The 22,639-nt window shown below is 49.1% G+C and overlaps 1 protein-coding gene across 3 annotated transcripts; it reads right to left on the bottom strand.

Moving 5' to 3' along the window:
• Positions 1 to 2,463: 2,463 nt before the first annotated feature.
• On the bottom strand, positions 2,464 to 21,505 carry NBL1 (NBL1, DAN family BMP antagonist). Of its 3 annotated transcripts, none has more exons than XM_055001614.1 (4): positions 21,005 to 21,505; positions 5,801 to 5,994; positions 4,913 to 5,024; positions 2,464 to 3,553 (listed from the first exon to the last, which is right to left on the bottom strand). In XM_055001614.1, the coding sequence occupies exons 2-4, from the start codon at positions 5,965 to 5,967 to the stop codon at positions 3,323 to 3,325; spliced, it is 510 nt and encodes a 169-aa protein (XP_054857589.1). In that variant the 5' UTR covers positions 5,968 to 5,994; positions 21,005 to 21,505; the 3' UTR covers positions 2,464 to 3,322. The 3 variants fall into 3 exon arrangements, with proteins under 3 accessions (XP_054857589.1, XP_054857587.1, XP_054857588.1); XM_055001612.1 differs by lacking the exon at positions 21,005 to 21,505 and adding an exon at positions 20,203 to 20,289; XM_055001613.1 differs by lacking the exon at positions 21,005 to 21,505 and adding an exon at positions 10,730 to 10,967.
• Positions 21,506 to 22,639: the final 1,134 nt, after the last annotated feature.

Raw genomic sequence — 22,639 nt, 5'->3', positions numbered from 1 at the left:
TGGCCTGGAAGTCAATTGTAATTCCAGGAAAGCTCCAGGCTCCACCTTGAGGTTGGTAACCCTGCTCTCGCGCTCTCTCTCATGCAGATTGTGCATGGCCATGCCCAGGGAAGGGTGAAATCAATCTTCCTCCTGCTCTGTAGGTTGCCAACCTCCAAGTGGGGCCTGGAGATCTCCCAGAATTGCAACTAACCTCCAGAGTACAGAGCTCAGTTCCTCTGGAGAAAGCGGCTGCTTTGGAAGGGGGGGGGGTGCTCTGGCATTACATCCTGCTGACCGGCTGCCCCACAGCAAACTCTGTCCTCCCAGGCTCCGCTCCCAAATGTCTAGGATGTGGAGTTGGCAGTTCTCAGCACCACTGTCCAGTTTTGCTCATGAACATACAAAAAGGCCTTCTTGGGCATTAGACCAATGACCCCTTGCCAGCTCCAGGTCAGGAAATTCCTGGAGATTTGGGAGGGGGGGGTGGAGCCTGGAGGTGGTGGGTTTGGGGAGGTTACCTCAGCAGGGTATGATGTCATAGAGTCCACCCTCCAAAGCAGCCATCTTCTCCAGGGGAACTGATCTCTCCGGCCTGGAGACCAGTTGTAATTCTGGGAGATCCCCAGCCACCACCTGGAGGATGGCAACTCTGTGTTCTCCTCTAACCAGTAGCGACTCTCCGGGTTCTCGGGCAGAGGAAGGCCTGAGCTGGTTTCAAGCAGAGATTGAGCCAGGGCCGCTGGCCCCGGAGCACTCGCCCTCTGGCTCAACTTCCCCTCGGGAAGGTAAACTTGGCTCCGCCAGGCAGCTCTAGGCACTTTACAAGCTCTGCAATCAGATGCAGCTGACGGATCTCATTTATTTAAGGGCAAACTTGAGCCCACTTGTGGGGAGGGTGGGTTAAACACCGAATAAGCTAAACTAAACAGCACTGGAGAAAAGTCGGCGCGCGTTCCAAGCTTTGGCTGCTTCTGCCAGACCAGGAAAATGGCTTCTTAGCTTCATACAACAAAGTCCAGCAAGAGAGAAATCCCATATGAGACTTGGCAAATTCAGGCTTGCATTTTTATAGGGAAGGGTGGACAAGGGAGGTGCACAACACACACACACACCAGACCTTTTGCCATTCACCTTCTCTCTCCAAAGTGTCTCATTTGGTGTATGTAGCCAGTTTGGTGTGGTGGTTAACAGCCAGAGGACTCTAATCTGGAGAACTGGGTTTGATTCCCCACTCCTCTGCTTGAAGCCAGCTGGGTGACCTTGGGTCAGTCACAGCTCTCTTGGAGCTCTCTCAGTCCCACCCACCTCACAGGGTGATTGTCTTGAGAATAACAACACACTTTGTAAACCACTCTGAGTGGGTGTTAACTTGTCCTGAAGGGTGTTATATAAATCGAATTTTATTACATTATTATTATTTACCCCCAGCCCTTCTCTGTTCCTTAAAATGTTCCTTTATTGTCCCAGACAATCAAGGGCGAGAGATATCCAGACATCCCCTTTCTAGCCAGCTCTTCCTTGTGGACTCTGATAGATTCTCAAGATGCCACGGTTTCAGCCATCTTCTGGCCCCCAAAGAACTCTGTACTTTGATCTTCATCTGAGAGAAAGGAGCCGCTGCAGTCCAGAAGTGCCATTTGTGGTAACAATACAAAGAAGCTTTAAAGCAAAGCTCAGCCCTGGAGTTAGGACTGTCAACTCAAGAGTTGGAAAATTTCTAGAGAATTGGAGGCAGAGCATAGGGAAGGTGGGGTATAGTGCCACAAAGATCACTCTTCAAAGCAGCCATTTTCTCCAGGAGATTTGGGTCCACTAGCTCCTTAAAGACAACTAAATTTCCAGGGGATAAACTTTCGAGAGTCAGAGCTCACTTCATCAAATACAAGGAGATTCTTTGTATCTGACAAAGGGAGCTCTGACTCTCAAAAGTGCATCTCCTCCTTGATCTCTAAGGTGCTACTGAACCCGAATCTTGCTCTTCTACTAGAAGCCAACCTAAGCCACCCACCTGAAATTTTCTTACAGGAGAACTGGTCTCTGTAGTTTGGAAATCACTTGTAATTCTGGGAGAGCTCCAGCTTCACCTGGAGGATGGAAGACGGGGGGTCTTTCTATGCAAAGTCATGTTGTCTTCTCTCTCTCTCTCAGACACACACACGCACGCATGCACATGCACACATAGACACACTTTGAAGCCAAACCCACTGAAAGGCTGGCCAAAGACTCCCAGATGGGGGGAAAAAACCCTGGCCTGGTTCTGGTGGGTTGGGCAAAACAGAGGCTGGTGGATTCACAGCAGGACGCCCGGTTAACCATTTGATAACTGTTCAAAAGTCATCTCCAAAAGAATTCCCCAAATCAGCACCCTGCTTCAGTGATAAGCCGTCTCAGCTGGTTCAAAGTTAGTTAGAGGGCAGGGCGGATTTGCACCTTCCAAAAGTGTTCGTGTACAAAGTGAATGGAAGACAGGAAGCAAAAGAGTATTTTTGAAAAATCAGACGTACATTCCAACAGATGGAGGTGTTACACCCCCAAAGCGGGGAATTCGGAGGGCAGGTCTCCATGACAGATTTAAACTGGTTAACAACCACTCTCGTCCTCAAGAAATTTTCCACTGGTGTCTCCGACCCCGCCTAGAACTACAGTTCCAAATTTCCCTAAGCAAAAGGAACCAGCATCAAACCATTTCAAGTCTGCAATGCAGACATGCCCCAAACATAAACGTAGCGTTTGAGAGTTTTAAGTTCCATAGCTGAGGAACAAACATCTTTCAAGAGAAGGAAATGTTCTTTTTCCACAACTCCCTTTTGAGAAGAAATGTAGTGCCCCCAGCACGGAGGACAGAAGATACACGGCAGGCTTCTCTTTTCTCTGCAGCGGGCATCAAGGGGAGGCACCTCTTTGGGACGCATCACACGCCACCCACTTTGGCTCCCCGTCTCAGTTCCCAACAGCAGTGATCAAAGTCAGCGGGTCTCCGCCAGGAAAAAGTCCTCAGAGCAATGGAGCATCAGTCATCAGTTGACAGCTAAGAGCCGCCTGGGCCGTAAGCAAAAAGACCTGCACCACCAAACCCTCCCCCACCGAATCTCTCCCTCTCCCTCCCAATATATTACCACCACGTGCAATTTCTCATATTCAAACACCCCCAGCCCCCCCCCCCATTCTCTCAGCGGCTGCCGTTCTGTCCCTGTGCCAGTCATGCCCCAGTAAAGTTTCCGCTTCCACTCAGCCCCTTCCCCGACAGCAGAATGGCTACGAGCAAAGCATGATGGGTACTGGAGAGAAAGGGCAGGTGCCCCAGCCTCCGCTGAAGGGGACAGTCCCGGGAGGCCGGCGCTCACTCCTCGGCCTCTTCTTCCTGTTGGCGGTGGTGGTGCTGCTGCTGGTGGTGGTGGTGGTGGGCGGGGGCCTCGTCCACCTCCTGTTGGGGGTGGCTGGGAAGGTTGTCCTCATTATTCTGGTAGAGGGCTTGCTCCTTCCCGCAAGCCTGGCAGCTGCAGTGGAGGATCTTCTCCACCAGTTTGTCCACGCGGGGGATATCCTCGTTGCTGGGGCAGTCCAGTGTCACCTGTGGAAGGGGGAAGGGGACAAAGAAAACCCATGAGGCTGCCGTGTGCCGAGTCAGGCCATCAATCCTGGGCGGGGGGGGGGGGTCCTCACAGCTGCTTCCTATGACTGGCAGTGGCTCTCCAGATCTCAGGCAAAAAAAAAAGGCCATTCCCAGATCCTGCAACCTGAGGCCCATTTCTGAACTGGAGAGGCAAAGACTGAACTGGGGTCCTCCACAAGCTGCCATAACATATTAAGTGGTGCCTTTCTACAGGGTCACCCTTTGTAGAGCTGCTGCAGCACCGTGGCTGTTTTCACACGCGCCTTGGGAGATCACGCAAACTCACAGCATGAAGCGTCTTCCTAGCACAATCTCCCGGCACAATCCCCTTTAATGGCCCGATGATGTCAGGAAAAGGGCCATTAAAGGGGATTGTGCTGAGAAATTGCACTAGGAAGACGCTTTTATGGCGTGAGTTTCACACAATCTTCTGGGCGCCTGGCCGTGTGAAAACGGACAGTGGTTAAGTGGTTGGATTGTGTATCAGCATTCTGCTGGTTCTAATCCCACTCCTGCCGTGAGCTCAGCAAATGGCCTTGGGGAAGCCCCTCCTCTCAGCCCAGCTCCGCAGCTATATTGGGGGAATACTAACAACACTGACTTTGTTCACCCCTCTGAGTGGGGCATTAATCTGCCTAGAAGAGCGCAGTTATTATAAGCACAGTTATTATTATAAGGGAGCTGCTGTGGAATGGTGGTTCAGTGGTTGGGTTGCAAATCAGCACTCTGCTGGTTCGACTTCCACTCCTGCCATGAGCTCTGCAGGTGGCCTTGGGTAAGCAGGATTTTACCCAAATGGTACTTGATCATAACAAGATGGGTACCAAGTTTATGCAGCGCCAACCAAGCCCATAGGGGCCTTTGGTAGGGTTGACAACTTCCAGGTGGGGTCTGGAGATCCCCTGGAATTAAAATTGATCTCCAGGCTACAGTGATCAGTTCTCCCGGAGAAAATGGCTGCTTTGGAGGGTGGACTCTACAGCATTATACCCCGCTAGGTCTTGCCCCTCCCCAAACCCTGCCCTCCACAGGCTCTACAGCCCCAAAGCCCCCTAGCCAAATGGGGTGGGGCAGAATGAAGATGAATGGGGAGGATAGTGTGCATAAATCCCCTGCAAGGTTGTCTTTGGTAAAGCTGAATTCTAGCCACACTCTTGTGTATAAAATCGCTTCCTTCAGTAATTCTCCCAGAGGGTCTCCTGCGTCCGGAAGCTCCTCAGTGAACTGCCCCTTCTGCGCTCCCATTTCCAGACCCCTCTCGTTCAATTTCCCTTTCTCATTTGCAGCAGCCAGATCAGACGAGCCAGAATCACTCACAATTTCCCACAAGGACTGAGCAGGCATGCAGGAATCGCAGTGCACCAGAGACTCCGTGGACTGGGGGAAGGTGTTGGGAACGCTGTAGCTGAAACACTGGCCCAAGCAGGCCCTGCGGCAGAAAGGCAAGGAGGAAGCGTGTTAGGGGGGGCTGAAGACAGTGGCCGGGTCGCCAGGTGACTGGAGATCTCCTGGAATCTCCAGGAGACAGAGATCAATCCCCCTGGAGAAAATGGCTGCTTCGGACAGTGAACTCCATTGCGTTATACCCAGCTGCTCTATTGCATTATATAACTCTATTGCATTATACCCCTCCACTCCCCCAAACCCACCCTCTCCAGGCCCCGCCCTCATAATCTCCAGGAATTTCTCAGCCTGGAGCTGGCAACCCTAGGGAATTGGCCTAGCAAGTGGAAGAAGAAGGGGAGCCCACTGCAGACCTCTGTACATGAGAGGGGCAGAGGACTTCACTCCCCTACAAAAGGACTTAGGCACCGCAGACTTGGAACCTGCAACACGTAGAGACTCAGCTATATATCCCATAATATTAGGACCCAGTTAAGCTGATGAACAAGGGGTTCAGGACATGCCGAAGGAAGCCAAAGGAAATATTTCCTGCAAGGCCGCTTTGATGACCACGTCCCTTCATAGGACCATTCCCCCCCCCCCCCCAGTTATCCCCGGGACCCTGGAGCAACAGCGAGTCACCCTTAGAAGGGGAATGCTGGCCTGTCACCAGCCTGCTGGCCCGCCCTCTTCCCTGAGCTGCGTCACCAAAGACAAAATCCTGGCTTAAGTGCTTCCTGGACCCCTGAACAGACCCAGCCAAGGAATCGATCCATGCTCGCCCAGGGCACCTCCAACCGAGAGGCAAAGATGCCTTCGTACCTGTTCTGGATGGATTTGGACTCGCAGCCATTGTGGCCCACGATCTGCGTGATGTTCTTGGCTTCACACCAGGCACTCTTGTCTGGGAACAGGGCCAGCTTGTTAATGGGCGGTGGCGCTGCCAGGACCAGGGCTGGAAGGAAGGTGCCCAGCAGGAAGCTCAGCATCGTGCCTCTTCCACTGGGACTCCGGAACTGGGGGCCAAGAAAGGATGCGGGTCAGAACACTTTCAGTATTTCTAAAGCGCCACTGAATTTTACTTGACCTTGCAATCCGCCTTGAACGTTGGAAAAGGAGGAATACAAATTTTCAAACGTTTCCTGTTAAACAGAATACAAGGAGTTGAGTTGTTACCCCGAACAAGGCCCCAAATAAATATACAAAACAGAGTGCAAGGAATTGTAAGGAAATTTACCTTGTGAAGGAAGCTATTTTCTATAATGCTGTTAATTTGTGCTCACAGATTCAGGTTTACTTTTCAGCACAGAGGGAGATTTCTAATATATTCATTTGAACATCAGAACACGCGGTTTCCCTTGGAGAGATTTCCATGTGCCAAGGCTCCTTTCCAAATCAGATTTATGGCTGCCGCTGTTCCAGAGTGTTTATCCCAGATGCAGAATCTAGAACGGCTATTAGCCACAGTGGCCAAATGAAACCTGTTTTAGGAGGGTAGCCGCGTTGGGCTGCAGTAGAACAGCAGGATTTGAGCCCAGTCGCAACTTTACAGGCCAGCCAGATTTTCAGGGTGTCAGAAGATGAAGAAGGAATCTGTGACTCTCGAAAACTTACACCCTTGAATCCAAACGAAGCCTATGACTGAATACCAGCTGTTGGGGAGAGGTCAACAGTAGAGGGAATTTTGTTACCTTTATGCCTTCCCTGTTATTTCCCTGGGGAAACTGGGTAGCCACTGCGAGAAACTGATAACAACAACAACAACAACATTTGACTTATATACCGCCTTTCAGGATGACTTACGCCCACTCAGAGCGGTTTACAAAGTATGTTATTATTATCCCCACAATAAAACACCCTGTGAGGTGGGTGGAGCTGAGAGAGCTCTAAGAGAGCTGTGGCTGACCCAAGAGAGCTGTGGCTGACTCAGCTGGCTTCAAGCGGAGGAGTGGGGAATCAAACTCGGTTCTCCAGATTAGAGTCCTGCGCTCTTAACCACTACACCAAACTGATGCTAGCCTACATAGACCCTTGGTTTGATCTTGCAGGGCTGTTCTTAAGTTCTTTTTTAAGGATTAGACAAATTCAAAGACTGTAGGCCTATCAAAGGCCACCACAGCTCAATGAAGCCTCCACTTTCAAAGGCAGTCTATGCCTGATCCAGCTGTGCTGTTCTTAGGGAACGGAACAAAAACCTCTTTTTCAATGTCTGACCAGCAGGTGTCACTAGAGCCAAAGAGGATTCACAGATCATAAGAGCCAGTTTGGTGTCGTGGTTAAGAGTGCCGGACTCTAATCTGGAGAACTGAGTTTGATTCCCCACTCCTCCACTTGAAGCCAGCTGGGTGACCTTGGGGCAGTCACAGCTCCCTCAGAGCTCTCTCAGCCCCACCCACATCACAGGGTGTTTTGTTGTGGGGATAATAATGACATACTTTGTAAACCGCCCTGAGTGGGTGTTAAGTCATCCTGACGGGTGGTATATAAATCGAATGTTGTTATTATTATAAAATCCTAGAGTCGGAAGGGGTCTTACAGACCATCCAGTCCAACCACGGCCCAATGCAGAAACAGGCTAAAGCAGCCCGGGTAAGTATTCATCCAAACGCTCTTTGAAGACTGCCAATGAGGGGAAGCCCACCACGTCCCTAGGCAGCCAGTTCCACTGCTCAATTACTCTTAACATGAAGAAGATTGTCCTAATATCCAGACGGTGCCTTCCCTCCTGTAGTTTAAAGCCCTTGTTTCGAGTCCTATCCTCTGCTGCCAACAGGAACAGCTCCCTTCTCTCCTCTAAGTGACAGCCCTTTAAATACTTCAAGAGAGCCATCCTGTCCCCCCTCAGCCTCCCCTTCTCCAAACCGAACTTTCCCAGGTCCCCTGTCTCCCCGGCTGCTCTCCTCTGCACCCCTTCCAGTTTATCCACATTCTTTTCGAAGTGAGGCCTCCAGGACTGCACACAAGACTCCAGGCAGGGAGTGACCAATGTAGTATATAGTGGGATAATGACATCAGAAGTGGCGGCAGAAGTGGGAACTCCCTCGTATACAGGGCTTTTTTCTGGGAAAAGAGGTGGTGGAACTCAGTGGGTTGCCCTCAGAGAAATGGTCACATGGCTGGTGGCCCCGCCCCCTGATCTCCAGACAGAGGGGAGTTTAGACTGCCCTTGCTCGGCAGTGCAGAGGGCAATCTCAACTCCCCTCTGTCTGGAGATCAGGGGGCGGGGCCACCAGCCCATGTGACCATTTTCAAGATGTTCCGGAACTCCGTTCCCCCGTGTTCCCCCTGAAAAAAAGCCCTGCTCTTATATATTATTTTTTTATTTTATTACAACAAAAGACAAGCAAAAATTCACAGGAAGCGGGGACTTCCTCGTAGACGATCTGGATCTGCCCTTTCAAGATTTCGTTTTGTTTTCTTACACCTTCCTCATTAGTCTTTCTGCTCCACCCGTTTCCATGAAGGGCGTTCACTAATTGTTTCCTGTATGCTGTTTGGAGGCAGTTTACATGCCATTACACAAAAGTGTCGATTTTAATTGGGGGCGGAGGTGAATCCGGCACAAGGAAACTGACATTGGCGGGAAAATAAGGAAGGACTTCCACAAGGAACGTGAAATCAAGGCAGGGATCTTTACTTGGACTCTGCCAGCATGAGAAATTCAATCGCATCCTAACAATCTCCAGGTTACAAACTGACCAGAAAAGATCCAGAGGAGTTATCTGTGTTAGTCTGTAGTTGCAAAATAGTAGAGAGTCCAGTAGCACCTTTAAGATTAACCAACTTTATTGCAGCACAAACTTTCGAGAACCACAGCTCTCTTCGTCTCAGCTCTCTTCGTCGATGCATCTGATGAAGAGAGCTGTGGTTCTCGAAAGCTTAAGCTATAATAAAGCTGTGACCAGAAAAGGAGATCTGCTTTTGTGCCTTTGTGTTCCATCTGCTGATGAAGCTCTTTGCATAGCACGGTGGCCAATGTGGCCAAATGAGCCAAGGTGTGCGGGTCATGCCGGTGGGGAAATGGCCAGCCATGACGGGCAGACACACACACTGTCAGGGCCAATTCTCTGACAAGTCCCCCAAGCATGGGGTGGCACGGCGAGGCAGGTGCTGATGCTTTCTGGGAACTGCGCTCGCTCCAAGCAGTCATAGCATGGGACAGAATCCTCTTCTGGGCCACTAGGTCCAAGCCAACCCTGTGCCTTTACCAAGTTGCCATGAAACCGGCTGCTGATGGTCTCAGCCCAGGAGTGGGTGGTTATGTTTTCTTGGGGCAACACAGTACTATGAACCTACTCTGCATAAAGAGGGGGGGAGGCAATCACAGCTCCCCAGGAGCCACACAGGCCCAGAAAAATTACACACAGCAGGATCTCCTGCAGCCGCACAAGACCCTTTGAAATACACAGCCACTGACAATCTTCCTGTAGAGGAAAGGACTCAGCCACAGTATTGTCTAAAGTGCTTCACAAACCTTACTGTGTTGCAATCTTCCTTCCTTCCAATGACCTATAAGGTAGGTCAGTATTACTATTCCCTATTGCTTGGGATTGGTCCCAGTCCGAGAGAGAGAGAGTGGCTTGTCCAAAGACATCTGGTAAGTTTGTGTCAGAGGCAAGATTCGAACTAAGGACCTGCTGATCCATATCTATGTCTTTTCATTATTATGCAACACCAACTATGAAAATTGTTCTAGGCCCTGCTTGAAATGAAATCCCGCTTCTCTTCTTCCTCTGCATACAGGCAGCATCTCATTTATTTTCCTTTTTTTAACAGAAGAGTATGCCTGAGAACGCAGGTGTGCAATACCATTCAACAGCACATCAAACAATTCTCCACCACCTTGCCAGAGAAAATACTTCTTAAGAAAAGTATCGCAAGACCAGACAACAGGTCCCTCTTGCTCATATCCTCGTTCCAACCAGGACCAGCCAAATGCCTCTAGGAAGTCCCCCAAGCGAGGCATGAAAGCCTCCACACCCTCCTCTGAAGTTCTGCAAACTGCACCTATCCATGGAGGTTCCACTCTCAAGTGCTACAGCTAATAAGAATTGCCCAGTTGGATCAGTCCCAAACGCCATCCCTCCAGCACCTTCTTCCCAACAGTTGCCACCCTCTGGATGATCGTGGAAATGAAGATCTCCTCCTGTTTATTTCCAGGAGCTTGCATGCCAAAGTATACTGCTACTGAACATGGAAGCTCCTCCCAATCATATGTGCTTTCCTAACATGTAATAAAATATTTCCAGGCCTGTTTACAATTCCCTGCCTTCATTTGCTTATTTTGTTTACATTTTTTAAAAAACCCTTAGGATATTGTCAATCATCACAAAGTCTTTTTCCACCGGACTCGGCTGGGACTTTAGCCGGAGGGGGCAAACCCACCTGCTTCTCTTTTAGCCAAAGCACCGGTTCACAGCTGCCTGGAAGCCTCCCTCTTCCTGAAGCGGAGAGTGGTAACATTTGCATAGCCTTCCACGTGCCCCCCACACTCTACCACAACCCTTACCACACTGGAAATTTTAGATAGAATAAAAGACGTTCCCCCCTGGACCGTTTAGTCAATTTCTTTTAAAATGATATTTGATAAAACTAAAATAAATCTGCAAGTACAATTGACCTGATTTGCAAACAGACATACACACATAAATAAGCCAATTTATGACATAATCCCGTATGTCGATTTGATTCCCAGCTGGACAATTTTCAGTGCCTCACTGGCTGCCGTACTTGAGGTCAGGACTGTCCTACCTGCTCAAGATGCCTTGCAAGCCTGATTTTTCACCTCCTCTTCCACACAAAGTGCGCACTGTCTCACTTACACCAGTAGACAGCTATTTGGTCTGTAACCTTCACTCACTCTCTCCCAACAATATATATTTTGCTCCGGAATGCATCAGCTGTTCTCCAGCAAGCCGTCACAGTAAATACCGTTTTGGGCCGCCTCTTTCTCTGACTAGGTAGCCTTTCTTGCACCAATATATGCGCGCGCACGCGCGCACAATAGAATGTTCTCCTTTATTATAGTTTTTTAAAAGATAAGAATCAGTTAGGAAAAGCAAGATACAGCCAAGATCCTTCACAGAGCAATTTCCCAGGTCACACCCTCCTCCCACCACACGGGGGCCCCATGAAGGCTTCCTTCCCACAACAATTACACCATGCGCAGCCGAAACCAGTGGGAGACTCTTTCCACCTCCCAGCTCATTTGCTGACCTCCCGTTCACCGTTCCTCAGTGACAGCTTCCAGGGGAGATGTGTTGGAGAAGTCATCAGCGTGTTCTCTTTCAGTGCCTTCCGAATGAGTTGTGATTGGGTCTATCTTTGCCTCCCTGCAGAAACCCATTGCACCTCTTTAGGCATTGAGTGCCCAGCTTTTACTGATCTTGTCTACATTTTTGCTCCGCATTTTGCATCACACCCTTGAATTTCATTGCCTTTCGGTCCCAGTTGTTTTCCTCTGCACATAAGAACCAACCACACTTTATTGTGCATAGTTTCAAGTGAATAGTGGTGTTGGACTGTAGTAGAAGAACAAGATTTGGGTTAGTAGCACCTTAAATACCTGGAAATCTAGTTGGTCTTTAAGGTGCTATTGGACACAAATCTTGCTCTTTTACTGTGTACATATACCACTGACTGAGACGTCACTTCAAGCATCTGATGGTGGGCTTAACCCACAAAAGCAGAGGCCACGTTGTATCTTCTTTTAAAAAAAAGGTTTGTTGAACAAGGTTGGAAAAGGTTGTTGTTGTTGTTAATTTGCCTTACGGAGAAACTTTGTTGGTGATGCTTGAAGCAAAGCACTTCATAAACATTATCTTGCTGCCATCCTCAGAACAGCCCTGTAAGGCAGGCCAGTACTGCAGATGGCAAGACTGAGGCTGAGGGAAGGTGGCTTGCCTAAGGCCACTGAGCAAATTCACAGTGCAGCAACATTTGCACCTGCTGCAGCCTCTCCCAGCACAGCACACTTAACCACCTGTGACCCTTGCTCCCTTTTCATGTAGCAAACTGCACAAATCTAGCAGGCGGGGAGCGGCATGTTGCGAATGCACACAGGTCCATCATGGTGTGGTCACTAACAACTTCTGGATGCATCCATAGATGAGCAGGTTGGTCAAGCCTCACCAGACTTCATGCGAGAGCCTTCACTTTGCATGCCGAAGAGCACAGGCCCATTCCCAGCATCTGCCACTGAAAGGTCTCAGGTAGAAGGGGCTAGGAAAGGTCCTCCTTTCCCAGAGACCCTGTAAAGCTGATGCCAATTAATGCTGTCAGGGCTTTTTTTCTGGGAAAAGAGGTGGTGGAACTCAGAGGGTTGCCCTCGGAGAAAATGGTCACATGGCCGGTGGCCCCACCCCCTGATCTCCAGACAGAGGGGAGTTGAGATTGCCCTCCGCGCCACTTGGCGGCACGGAGGGCAATCTCAACTCACCTCTGTCTGGAGATCAGGGGGCGGGGCCACCGGCCATGTGACCATATTCAAGAGGTGCCGGAACTCCGTTCCACCGTGTTCCAGCTGAAAAAAAGCCCTGAATGTTGTACTAGAGGGGCAGTGGACTAGCTCAGTTAAAGGCCCCTTCAAGTACGAGACAAAAGCCAAAGGAAATCCTAGAGGAAATGGCTGGTCACGCTGTCCGGTCACGGTTGGAGGCAGTAGCCGGATGAAGCCGCCTTCTCCTGAGACAGGCTCTGGCTCTCCGGGGTGTTGGGCCAAGAAAGGCTTTCCCCCGAACCTTCTTGCTTGCGATTCTTTAGCAGAGTTGTCAAGAGCTGAACCTTTCCCTACAGAGAGTTCTCCCACGGAGCCACAAGCTGCCCTCCCCATCCGTCTCAGGAACGAAACTGGTGTGATCCAGCAACGCAAGTTATGTTCAGGGAAGAAAAAGCAGCTGAACTCTCCGATGCAGGATGTGGTTTGGCACAGAGTTCACATGGCCTTTTCCCTGGATCCATGCAAGCCAATAATCCACAACCCCTCCCCTCAAGCAATCTCATGCCCCCTTTTCCCAGGTTCTGCCACCACATGCCCTCCATTTGCATCAGACCGGGTTTTCCCACATGGATGTTCCCTGGCATGGCAGAGGCAGACTCCAACAGAAAACCAGTCCCCAGATCAACAAGATCAAACTGGGCACCCTCTTGGCATGTTTCGACACAGCCGTTTGCCCAACTCTTGTTGTGTTGCGGCCAAGATTTAAAATGCACAAACAGACCTCAATCACAGCAGCCCAATCTTCTCTGCATCTTGTTTTCAAAACTTCTCTTCTGCCGAACGAGCTCAGGCCCGCACCAAACGGTGAAGCAAGACCCGACTCTTGCAAGGAAGTAGGCCAGTCTGGAACACCCAAAAGGCAAACACAGACTGCTGGTGCAAATGAGCCGCATGGAGGGATGGCTTCTTATAACTCACCAAATCTGGGAGCCATGGTTATGGTCGGAAGGCACCGGACACAGCCCCCTCTGGCAGAAGCTAAATGGCTCTCTGCCTGGACGGAAGACCTCCCGGGATCCTCTGCTCTGTTCATGAGGGCTATTAGATAGAACGAGCCAGAAAACTTTATACTTCACTCAATGTACCAATTCAGTACAGACCAGAAATCTTTCTCTCTTTAAAACATAGCCACATGGTATATGAAATGATGTTTCCGAACATCTGACACACTCTAAAACTGGAGACACCATTTTTATCCTCCGCAACAACAGCAACAAAGTGGATAAGAAAGTGAACGGGTAAGAATTGTCTGGCTCCAGATGAATAATTTCATGTTTCTGCATGACTTCGTTTTACTGGTAGAAGGCAATCCCAGAACAGGAACTCATTCAGAGATGTCACAGGCAGCCTTCTCAGAGAGCAACCCATTCTGCTCCATTTCTGCCTCAACCAAACACTTGGACATATACAGTATGGACGAACCTACTAATGAGCAGACATTCAATCTTCCAGCACCTTTTCAAAAAAGAAATCAAGAGGCCGGCTGAGCTGGCTGCTGTTAAAAACAGAAAGAAGAAGAAAAAGAAAGCACACCGTTTGCCTTCGCTGAGGAATGTAGCTAGGTCTACGGGTCGCAGAGCAGGTGGCTTGGATCTTTAGGAAACCAGAAACTTGGCAGGGAACGAAAAGTGGTGAACCCCCAAGAAAAACATGCTGAGCTGTTAAGGGGGCATTCCAAGGCCTGCGCTCTGGAGAGGCCCTTCTGCCAGCTAAGCCCGGTAAGCGGAGAGTCCCTCGCTTCATCCAGAAACCCCAAACATCAGTCTAGGCGCACACACCCTTGCAACGCACATGCAGACAACTCGCAATCTGGATGCCCAGTTTGCCCATTTGTGCACACAATCCCTTCCAAGGAGATCAGAAGAGCTCCTTTCAACCAAGTGCAAATAAAAGTCCAAGTCACGTTTCCCTGAGAGTGGAATTGTTGCTGCTTCGGAGTACCTGCCAGAAGCACAGGGAAAGAGTAAGGAGGTGAATTTGGCAACGAGAGCAACTGGAATTCTAATCCACTTGACTGACTGCCGGTCCAGAATCACTGCGTAGAAAGCTTTCTCGTGTACCAAGGGACAGCTTGATATTTTCTTTAGCTCTCTAGTAAATAACCAAATATTACTCTTTGTTATTGTTGATTACACCATGTTTCTTTTAACATACAAGTGCATTATTTCGTATGAACTTCCCCAGGGTCTTTAAAAAAACTTCCTCAACCATCTTCCATTAGGCCCTTACGGTCAAGAACTTCGGAGGCAATCACCTCCCTCCCCACACCTTCTGTTGAACACAATTTGAAAATTAGTCATAAATTTCAACACCATTAATTGCCTAATACCATTTGAATAGGCTTGGAGATCACGGTCACTGGAGGACGTTTGGCCTAGGGTTGTTCATTGCGCCCTACGCTTTAACCTCCTGCCAGGTGTCCTCTTCAAAATGTCTGGGCCACGCTTGCAAAGGGTTCTTTTTATCACCATGAGCCACGTTTCTAAAAATCAAGCCTGGAAGTTTGCAACTCTCGGCACAACTTGCTTGCAAATATCAGTCGGTAAAATTCAAATCCATTCCCTCAATGATAACGCAAATAGTCCATTCTCAACCATGCAAACTCTTGGGTTTTACTTGTTTCCAGGGCTTTTTTTCTGGGAAAAGAGGTGGTGGAACTCAGTGGGTTGCCCTCGGCGAAAATGGTCGCATGGCTGGTGGCCCCGCCCCCTGATCCCCAGACAGAGGGGAGTTGAGATTGCCCTCCGCGCCACTTGGCGGCGTAGAGGGCAATCTACACTCCCCTCTGTCTGGAGATCAGGGGGCGGGGCCACCAGCCATGTGACCATTTCCACGAGGTTCCGGAACTCCGTTCCACCGCGTTCCTGCTGAAAAAAAGCCCTGCTTGTTTCTAATCTGCCCGCTTGAAGTATGCCTGGAAGTCCTTCCCCCTTTCTATTGTGAATGAAGAGTCCTGTGAAACTCCAAAGTGTGAAGCTCCTCCACAGGCCAAAATTTGGTTCATTAACCGTGAAATTCTACAGCAGACTTACCCCAGTCTAAGCCCACTGATTTCAATGGGCTTAGAGTGGAGGAACTGTGCTTCGGATTTCACTGTAAGAGGACTGATTGTATCTGCTTTGTATCTCTGGCCCTTTGGGACCGACAATCATCACCTTGTTCATACAAACAGAAGCTCCTACGGTCAGTTCTGGTGCTAGAAGGTTAAACACACAGCCATCCTATTGCCTGCCATAATCCCCATTCAGAGAATTCCATGAAAACAAGCAGGTTTTACTTCCAAGGAAATAAAACCAGAGCTTGCCAAACAGGCACGCTTCGCTAATCCAGAGATGTCCCTTATTCTTTTTTAACAAAAGCGTCTTGTGGCATCGTAAAGACTAGCACGTTTTTATAGCACAAGCTTTCGTGAGTCAGAGCCCAGAGGGCTTACAAAGCTTATGCTATAATAAATTTTTCTGGTTTTTAAAATGCCACGATTCTATTGTTTTGGCTGTAGCCAACGAGCAAGGCTTCCCCTCTGGGATGTATACTTCGGGACATTTTTCACACACACACACAGCTCTTGCTTTCCACAGCGCCATTTTAAGGATTTCTAGATGCTCTTCAACAGGTGCTCAGATTTGGGAGGGGAAGGAGCAGCGCTGGATCCGGGACTCAGAGGGGTTCTCAGCTGAGACACAATCAGCAGGACACCTTCAACTGACATGTGAGACACAAACTCAAAATTTTACCACAGTGCCACAGCCCTTTTGAGAGAAAATGGCACCACTCGGACTCTCTACCAGCCTGGCAGATACTTGGCCTCTGAGTCACGAGAGGAAATTACATTTTTCAGTGGGTTTGCACACACAAAGCAATTACCCCATAACTGTGATGCCAAGAGACAATGCTGGACAACACAGCGATGTTCTGAAGACACCACCATAGATGTTTAGTAGCACAGCAAGGACAGAAACCCACATGGATTGCTTTCATTGGCTGTAGATCCAGAGGAGTTAGCCGTGTGAGTCTGTAGTTGCAGAATAGTAGAGTCCAATAGCACCTTTAAGACTAACCAACTTTATTGTAGCATAAGCTTTCGAGAACCACAGCTCTCTTCATCAGATGCATCTGACGAAGAGAGCTTTGGTTCTCAAAAGCTTATGCAACAACAAAGTTGCATCTGACAAAGAGAGCTGCGGTTCTTGAAAGCTTACGCCACAATAAAGTTGGTTGGTCTTAAAGGTGCCACTGGACTCTACTATTTTTCATTGGCTGGGGGCTGTTTTTGGGTTGCCCTAATAACAACACATGGGGCACGCAACATGTACAGGGGATGCACACCCCCAGGCAGGCCCCTGGAGCCAAGCTGGTTCAAGGTATGCTGGGAAATGCTCCACCACTGGTTTCATACTATGAGGCCAAGGTGCAGAAAAAATATCAAGGGGATGCAAGCGTTTGGGGCTTTTTAGCTGGGAGAAAAGAAGATGGTTAAAAAAGAAGCAGTATGAAAGATGTTTGAAAAATAAGATGGAAAAAGTGAGAAAGATTTTTTTTTTCTTCCTCTTCCGTAATTCTCCAACTCGGGGCCAGCCAAGGAATTCGACTGATAGTAGCATCATGGCAAACAAAATGAAGCCAGTTTTCACACAGTGTATCATTAACTTATGGAATTTAACGTCACAGGATGGAGTGAAAATTAATAGCTTAGATGGCTTTACAAAAAAAAATTACAAATCCATGGAGGAAAGGGCTATTAGTGGCTCTTTAGCTTAATGGATCCTCCATGATCAGAGGCAGTATACCTCTGCAAACTAGATAACAGAGCTGAATGTCACTTTCCTACAAGTCTCCTACAGGCAACTGGCCATGGCTTAAAAAGGATGCCAGATTAGATAAATCCTTAGGGTATACCTGTCAGTTACTGTGCTCAATTCAAGGTACTGGTTATTACATACAAAGCTCTTCACAGCTCTTGTCCGGCATACCTACATGACTGCCTCCCTCCCTATGTTCCTCCACGGCAGCTTCATTCATCTGAACAGGGTCTCTGGCAGGTGCCAGCCTGTACATGGGCAAAATCAACAGCAGCCTGTTCATGGGCTTTCTCTGTGGTGGCCCCTACCCTGCGGAACGGCCTGCCTGAGGAGGTCAAGAGAGCCCCCACAATCCTGGCTTTCCACAAACAATGCAAACCCAAATTATTCAGAAAGGCTTTTGCTCAGATAGGAGGGTGGTATTGTAGGGAGAGGATCTCAGATGTTTCGCTAATGAGTTAGGAACCATCGATTTCACCATTATACTGCCTTATATATATTATCTGTTGCTTTAAATATGTACTCCTATACACTACCTGTGCTTCATGTTGTTTAATGTAAGTCCTAGAATTGATTATGTTCTGTTTCAGCAATTCTTTAACCCCATATTGGATCCTTGCTAATGCTATGTCTTCATAAACTTGTATTCATTTACTCTATGACATTGTTTATAGAAATGTTCTTAACACTCTATGGAAATGTCTGTCCTTATCCTTGCTACTGATTGTACTAATTTCACACTATGTAATCCGCCTTGAGTCTCAGTGAGAAAGGCGGACTATAAATGACATTAATATTTCTGCAGGGTTAATAATTAATTAATTAATATTTCTGCAGGGTTCTACCAGTGCTCTGTAGTAAACAGTCCACTAGCACCTTTAAGACTAACCAACTTTATCGTAGCATAAATTTTCAAGAGCCACAGCTCTCTTCATTAGATGCAACTTTATTGTAGCATAAGCTTTTGAGAATCACAGCTCTCTTCGTCCGATGCATCTGACGATGCATCAGACGAAGAGAACTGTGGTTCTCAGACGAAGAGAACTGTGGTTCTCAAAAGCTTATGCTACAATAAAGTTGGTTAGACTTAAAGGTGCTATTGGACTCTTTACTATTTTTCTACTACAGACTAACATGGCTAACTCCTCTGGATCTATGACCAATGCTCTATGTTCTCAAAAGGGGGGGGGCTCAGATCTACAAAGGATATATGTAAGTTTTTACAGTGTACTTGCCTTGCCCTAATGCGGAGAAACTCTGTAAGCCCATTACCTTCCAAAAGCAGATGGATACCCATTCAGTAAATGGAGGGGCAGGGCAATATAGGAAAACTTCAAATTCTGAATATTCCTTTGAATTCTGGCAGTCTTTTCAGAGTTGTGACTTTTAAGTAGCTTCAGGATTAAGATCTTTGTAAAACAATTATCATAATGTACGTTTCGAAATGGAGAATGTTGTTGAGCCCTCTTAATACACCAAAATAGTACATCCAACATAGCCTCAACATGCTAGACAGCTACCATTTAGTACGGCTATAAGTCCTCTATAAAAAAGAGTCCAGTAGCACCTTTAAGACTAACCAATTTTATTGTAGCATAAGCTTTCGAGAATCACGTTTTCTTCGTCAGATGCATAAGTCCTCTGTTACTTATGTGTTGGGGCTGGGTGGGTTTTTTTTTTTTAATCTAGAACATGAGAATTCTTCAGTGGATTTTTCACCAGTCTTCTTTGTTAGAAGATCAACTTTTAAAAAAAGATTCTGGTTTTTGTGGGGATTTTATTAAGCAAAAGATTTCACTTAAACCCACCGCACTTGGCTTTCAAGAACACTGAATTCAGATCTTACGATTTTTTTAAAAAATTCTAAAATCAAGATTTTGTTTCAGAATACCGCGTGCCCTCAGTTGCACCTTCAAACTCCCTTCTAAAAGACAACACAGTCATTTAGGCAAAGTTGTCCTTGAATGATAGAAGCAAGAGTTTGCTAGCAAAATCTACACATTTCACAGGAGCCATCAAGGAACAGTAAAAAACACATTTAGAGCAGACATTCTTTGCTTACGACCATCACTGAAAACCATTAACAAGAGCCTTCCAATAAACACATTAGATGTTTTTCTTGATGTGTGAAAGCTATCCCAAACTTCAATCAGTCCCGTTCAACAGGTTTGAAACATCTCAATTGTAGCACCAAGTTATGGTTCCAGACATGCCAATTTAACTTGCTGAACATTTAAACTTTTCTTGGGAAAGAAGGAATTCTTTTCTCTTTGTTCTCTTTGTTCAAAGCATTATTTCCTCCTATGCCCTGCTATACCATGTCAATTCATTTCAGGCCTCTTACATAAATTATTCTCCCTTTTGTAACTGGAACGCACCAAAAATTGAAAAGAAAGAAGAGGGGAGGGCAGCTCAGACACGATCAGAGAATCCACACAGACAAAAGACGTTTCCAAAATGCAATTCTTCATGGATTCTCCTCTTTTTGTCATAGAGGAGGAAAGGGGAGGGAGAGAAGGATGGAAGGATTTTAATGACTCCAAAGCTGTTGCCCCCCTGCCCCCCATTTCATCTGTAACTGATTTCTATTTGTGGCAATTTCTCCTCTTTCAAGCCATCAATCACAGCAGGGAAGGGGGGAGTAACAGTACAGAAATCTGGTCTTGATCAGTTGAGAAGAAAAGAGAGACAGGTTTCTATTTAACAAAGCCCCACAAGAGTGGTGGGGAAGGAGAAGAGTTTCCGAAAGCGTTCAGCAGCTGGTACCTTTGTGGGTAGATACACAAAGGCCTTGGCTGGGTATACAGGAAGACAGCCTGACACACTGGTCCTCAACAGGTAGGGGCTCACCTGTCCGCCCACCCCCATTTTCACAGTATGTAGCAGAGATCCTGAAACAAAAAAGGAGCTCACTGCATTTTACTCACCATAGATGAGCAGCTGTGTTTGAATGAGGAGTCCTGTGAAACTCTAAAGCAGGCGGACGCATACACCCAGTGGAAGGCTGATTCAGGCGATTCAACAGAGAGTGAGAATGTGTAAAAATGAGACAGCGAGGTGTGCGCATGCCTGCTAAAATCAACAGGCTTTCCGTTGGATCATGACTGTGGTTTTTAACAAATATATGGCATATGAATGTTGCCAAACGCAAGCACCCATAAGGGAGGCTAGCTCAAGACCGGCTGCAGGTTCTTTGCTGAGTGACAAAGCCCAACGTCTTGCCCGGTAAAGAGTCCCCACACCGGCAGAGCACATTTCACGAACTTTGTCTGTTCTGAAGAAGGGAGCTCTGACTCTCCGAAGCTCATACCCTGGAAATCTGGCCGGTCTTTAAGGCGCTACTGGACTGGAATCTTGCGGTTCTACTGCAAATCTAACTTCATATTGCCATGTTGCCCCTTGACAATCACTGAGTCTTGGAGCGGCTTTCATGCTAATTTTTGTGTGCATGTGTGAAAGCTGTGGATGCGGGAGAGAAGAGGGGCCAAAGCAGTGCTTAAAATCCAACATGCGTTCTATTTTGTGCAACCAAACAAAACCTCAAACTTTTAAAACACTGTGCTGAGAAACAAAAATCGAAAGCTGGTCACTTTCGCACTTACTTCTGTTAAACGCAGGTGTGTTTGCAAATACAGACGGCTGCGTCAGGCTGCTAAGTCTCAGGCATCTACAAGGAGCAAAAGGGGCGATAACATCAGACAGGAGAGAGTATGAGAGAAAATGACTTACCCGACAAGAAACCAGGAGATGATCCCGCACCCTGTCGTGGACTGGCGTTGAGAATACGCCTCGGCGAGAGAGTTGACCCGGCCGAGCCGCGCGGGGAGGCGCGAGGGCCCTGCCTGCCCCCGGCGCTGCAGACCCGGCTTCGGCCCCCGTCCTAGCCGCCCAGCATCCCCGCGGCAGGGGCAGGGGCAGGGGCAGGGGCAGGGGCGGCGACGCCGCCTCGCGTTCCCAGGCGGCGGAGGCGGGAGGGGGGCTTCCCAGCGAGGCGCCGGCAGCCCCAGAGAAGCTCTCCCGCGTCCGCCCCGAGCCGGGCCGGAGAGCGACGTCGCCAGCCACCCGCCCGCAGCTCCGCGGTCCGCGAATGAATGCTGCGCGGCGCGGGCAGGAGGGCGCGGCGCGGCGGCTTGGCGGGAGCGCTGCGCGGCTCTGCGCTGCCCGGCCTGGCGTCTCCGCAGAGGCTGCGGCGGGCGGGGGAGCGCGAGGGCGCCCCGGGGAGCGCGCGCCCGGCTCAGCCCCTTCTGCGGAGGCTCGGCCGGGAGGCGGGGAGGGGAGGCCGGGCCGGGCCGGGCCAGGCGGGCGCCGCTCGGCCCCTCGCCTGCCTGCCTGCCTGCCTGCCTGCCTCGCCCGGGGCGGGGGGCGGGGGGCGAGCGGGAGGCGCGGAGCCTCCCCCCCCCCCCCGCTCGGAAAGGGCCAGCAGCCCCCGTGGCTAACACCGGAGCCGAGCCCAGCGGCCCCTTCGAGGCCAGCCAGATTTCCAGAAGGCGAAACCTGATGTCTGGAGAAGGGAGCTGTGACTCTCGAAAGCTTACGCTCTGCAAACCTGGTCGGTCTCGCAGGTGCCACGAATCCGACTGTTCTACTGCTGCCCAACGCGGCTACCCACCTGAAACCGCGGAAGGCGCCACATTCGGTTGCATGGAAATCTCTGGGTGTCTGAAAAGGGGAGCTCTGACTCCCGAGAGCTTCCGCCCCGAAACCCTTGTTCCTCTCTAAGGTGCCGCTGAATTCAAATCCTGCTGTTCTATAGCAGGCCAGCTCAGCTGCTCGCCCCAAACTATCCCCTTGGCTAAGTTGCTAGAGGTGGCTTTGAGGAGTCCAGATTGGCGAGAGGCAGAGGCCTAGGAAAGCTGGATGGAGCCTCCCTATTCAGGGGCAGTCAGTCTGTCCTGAAACAGCAGATGCAAAGCACAGGGGAGTGGGTAGAGGGGAGGAAGAGCCTGTGGCGCTCTTTGAGCCACTTGTGGAGGAATTGGGTGACTGGCCACTACTGTTGGAAACCAAAGTGCCAGGCGGTTTCAGGTGGGTAGCCGCGTTGGTCTGTAGTGGAAGAGCAAGATTCGGGTGCAGTAACATCAACTAGATTTTCAGCATATGAGCTTTCAGGAGTCAAAGCTGCTTCAGATACAGAAGGGAGCTGAAGAAGGAAGGTTTGACTCTCGAAAGCGGATACCTTGGAAATCTAGTTGGCCTTTAAGGTGCTACTGGATCCTCTTTGAAGTGCTGGACATACACTTGCGGCTTGGTTCTGATCCAGCCCTCACAGAGAGGAATGGCACCTCCTGGGCAAACACAGTCTACCTCAAAATACCAGAAGTTTGGGAGCTGCTATTGATTTCATGGATCCAGCAGGGCCCTTGT

Source organism: Eublepharis macularius, chromosome 17 (assembly GCF_028583425.1).
Source record: "Eublepharis macularius isolate TG4126 chromosome 17, MPM_Emac_v1.0, whole genome shotgun sequence".
Classification (NCBI taxonomy): Eukaryota; Metazoa; Chordata; class Lepidosauria; order Squamata; family Eublepharidae; genus Eublepharis; species Eublepharis macularius.
This window is presented reverse-complemented; position numbering and strand designations above follow the sequence as displayed.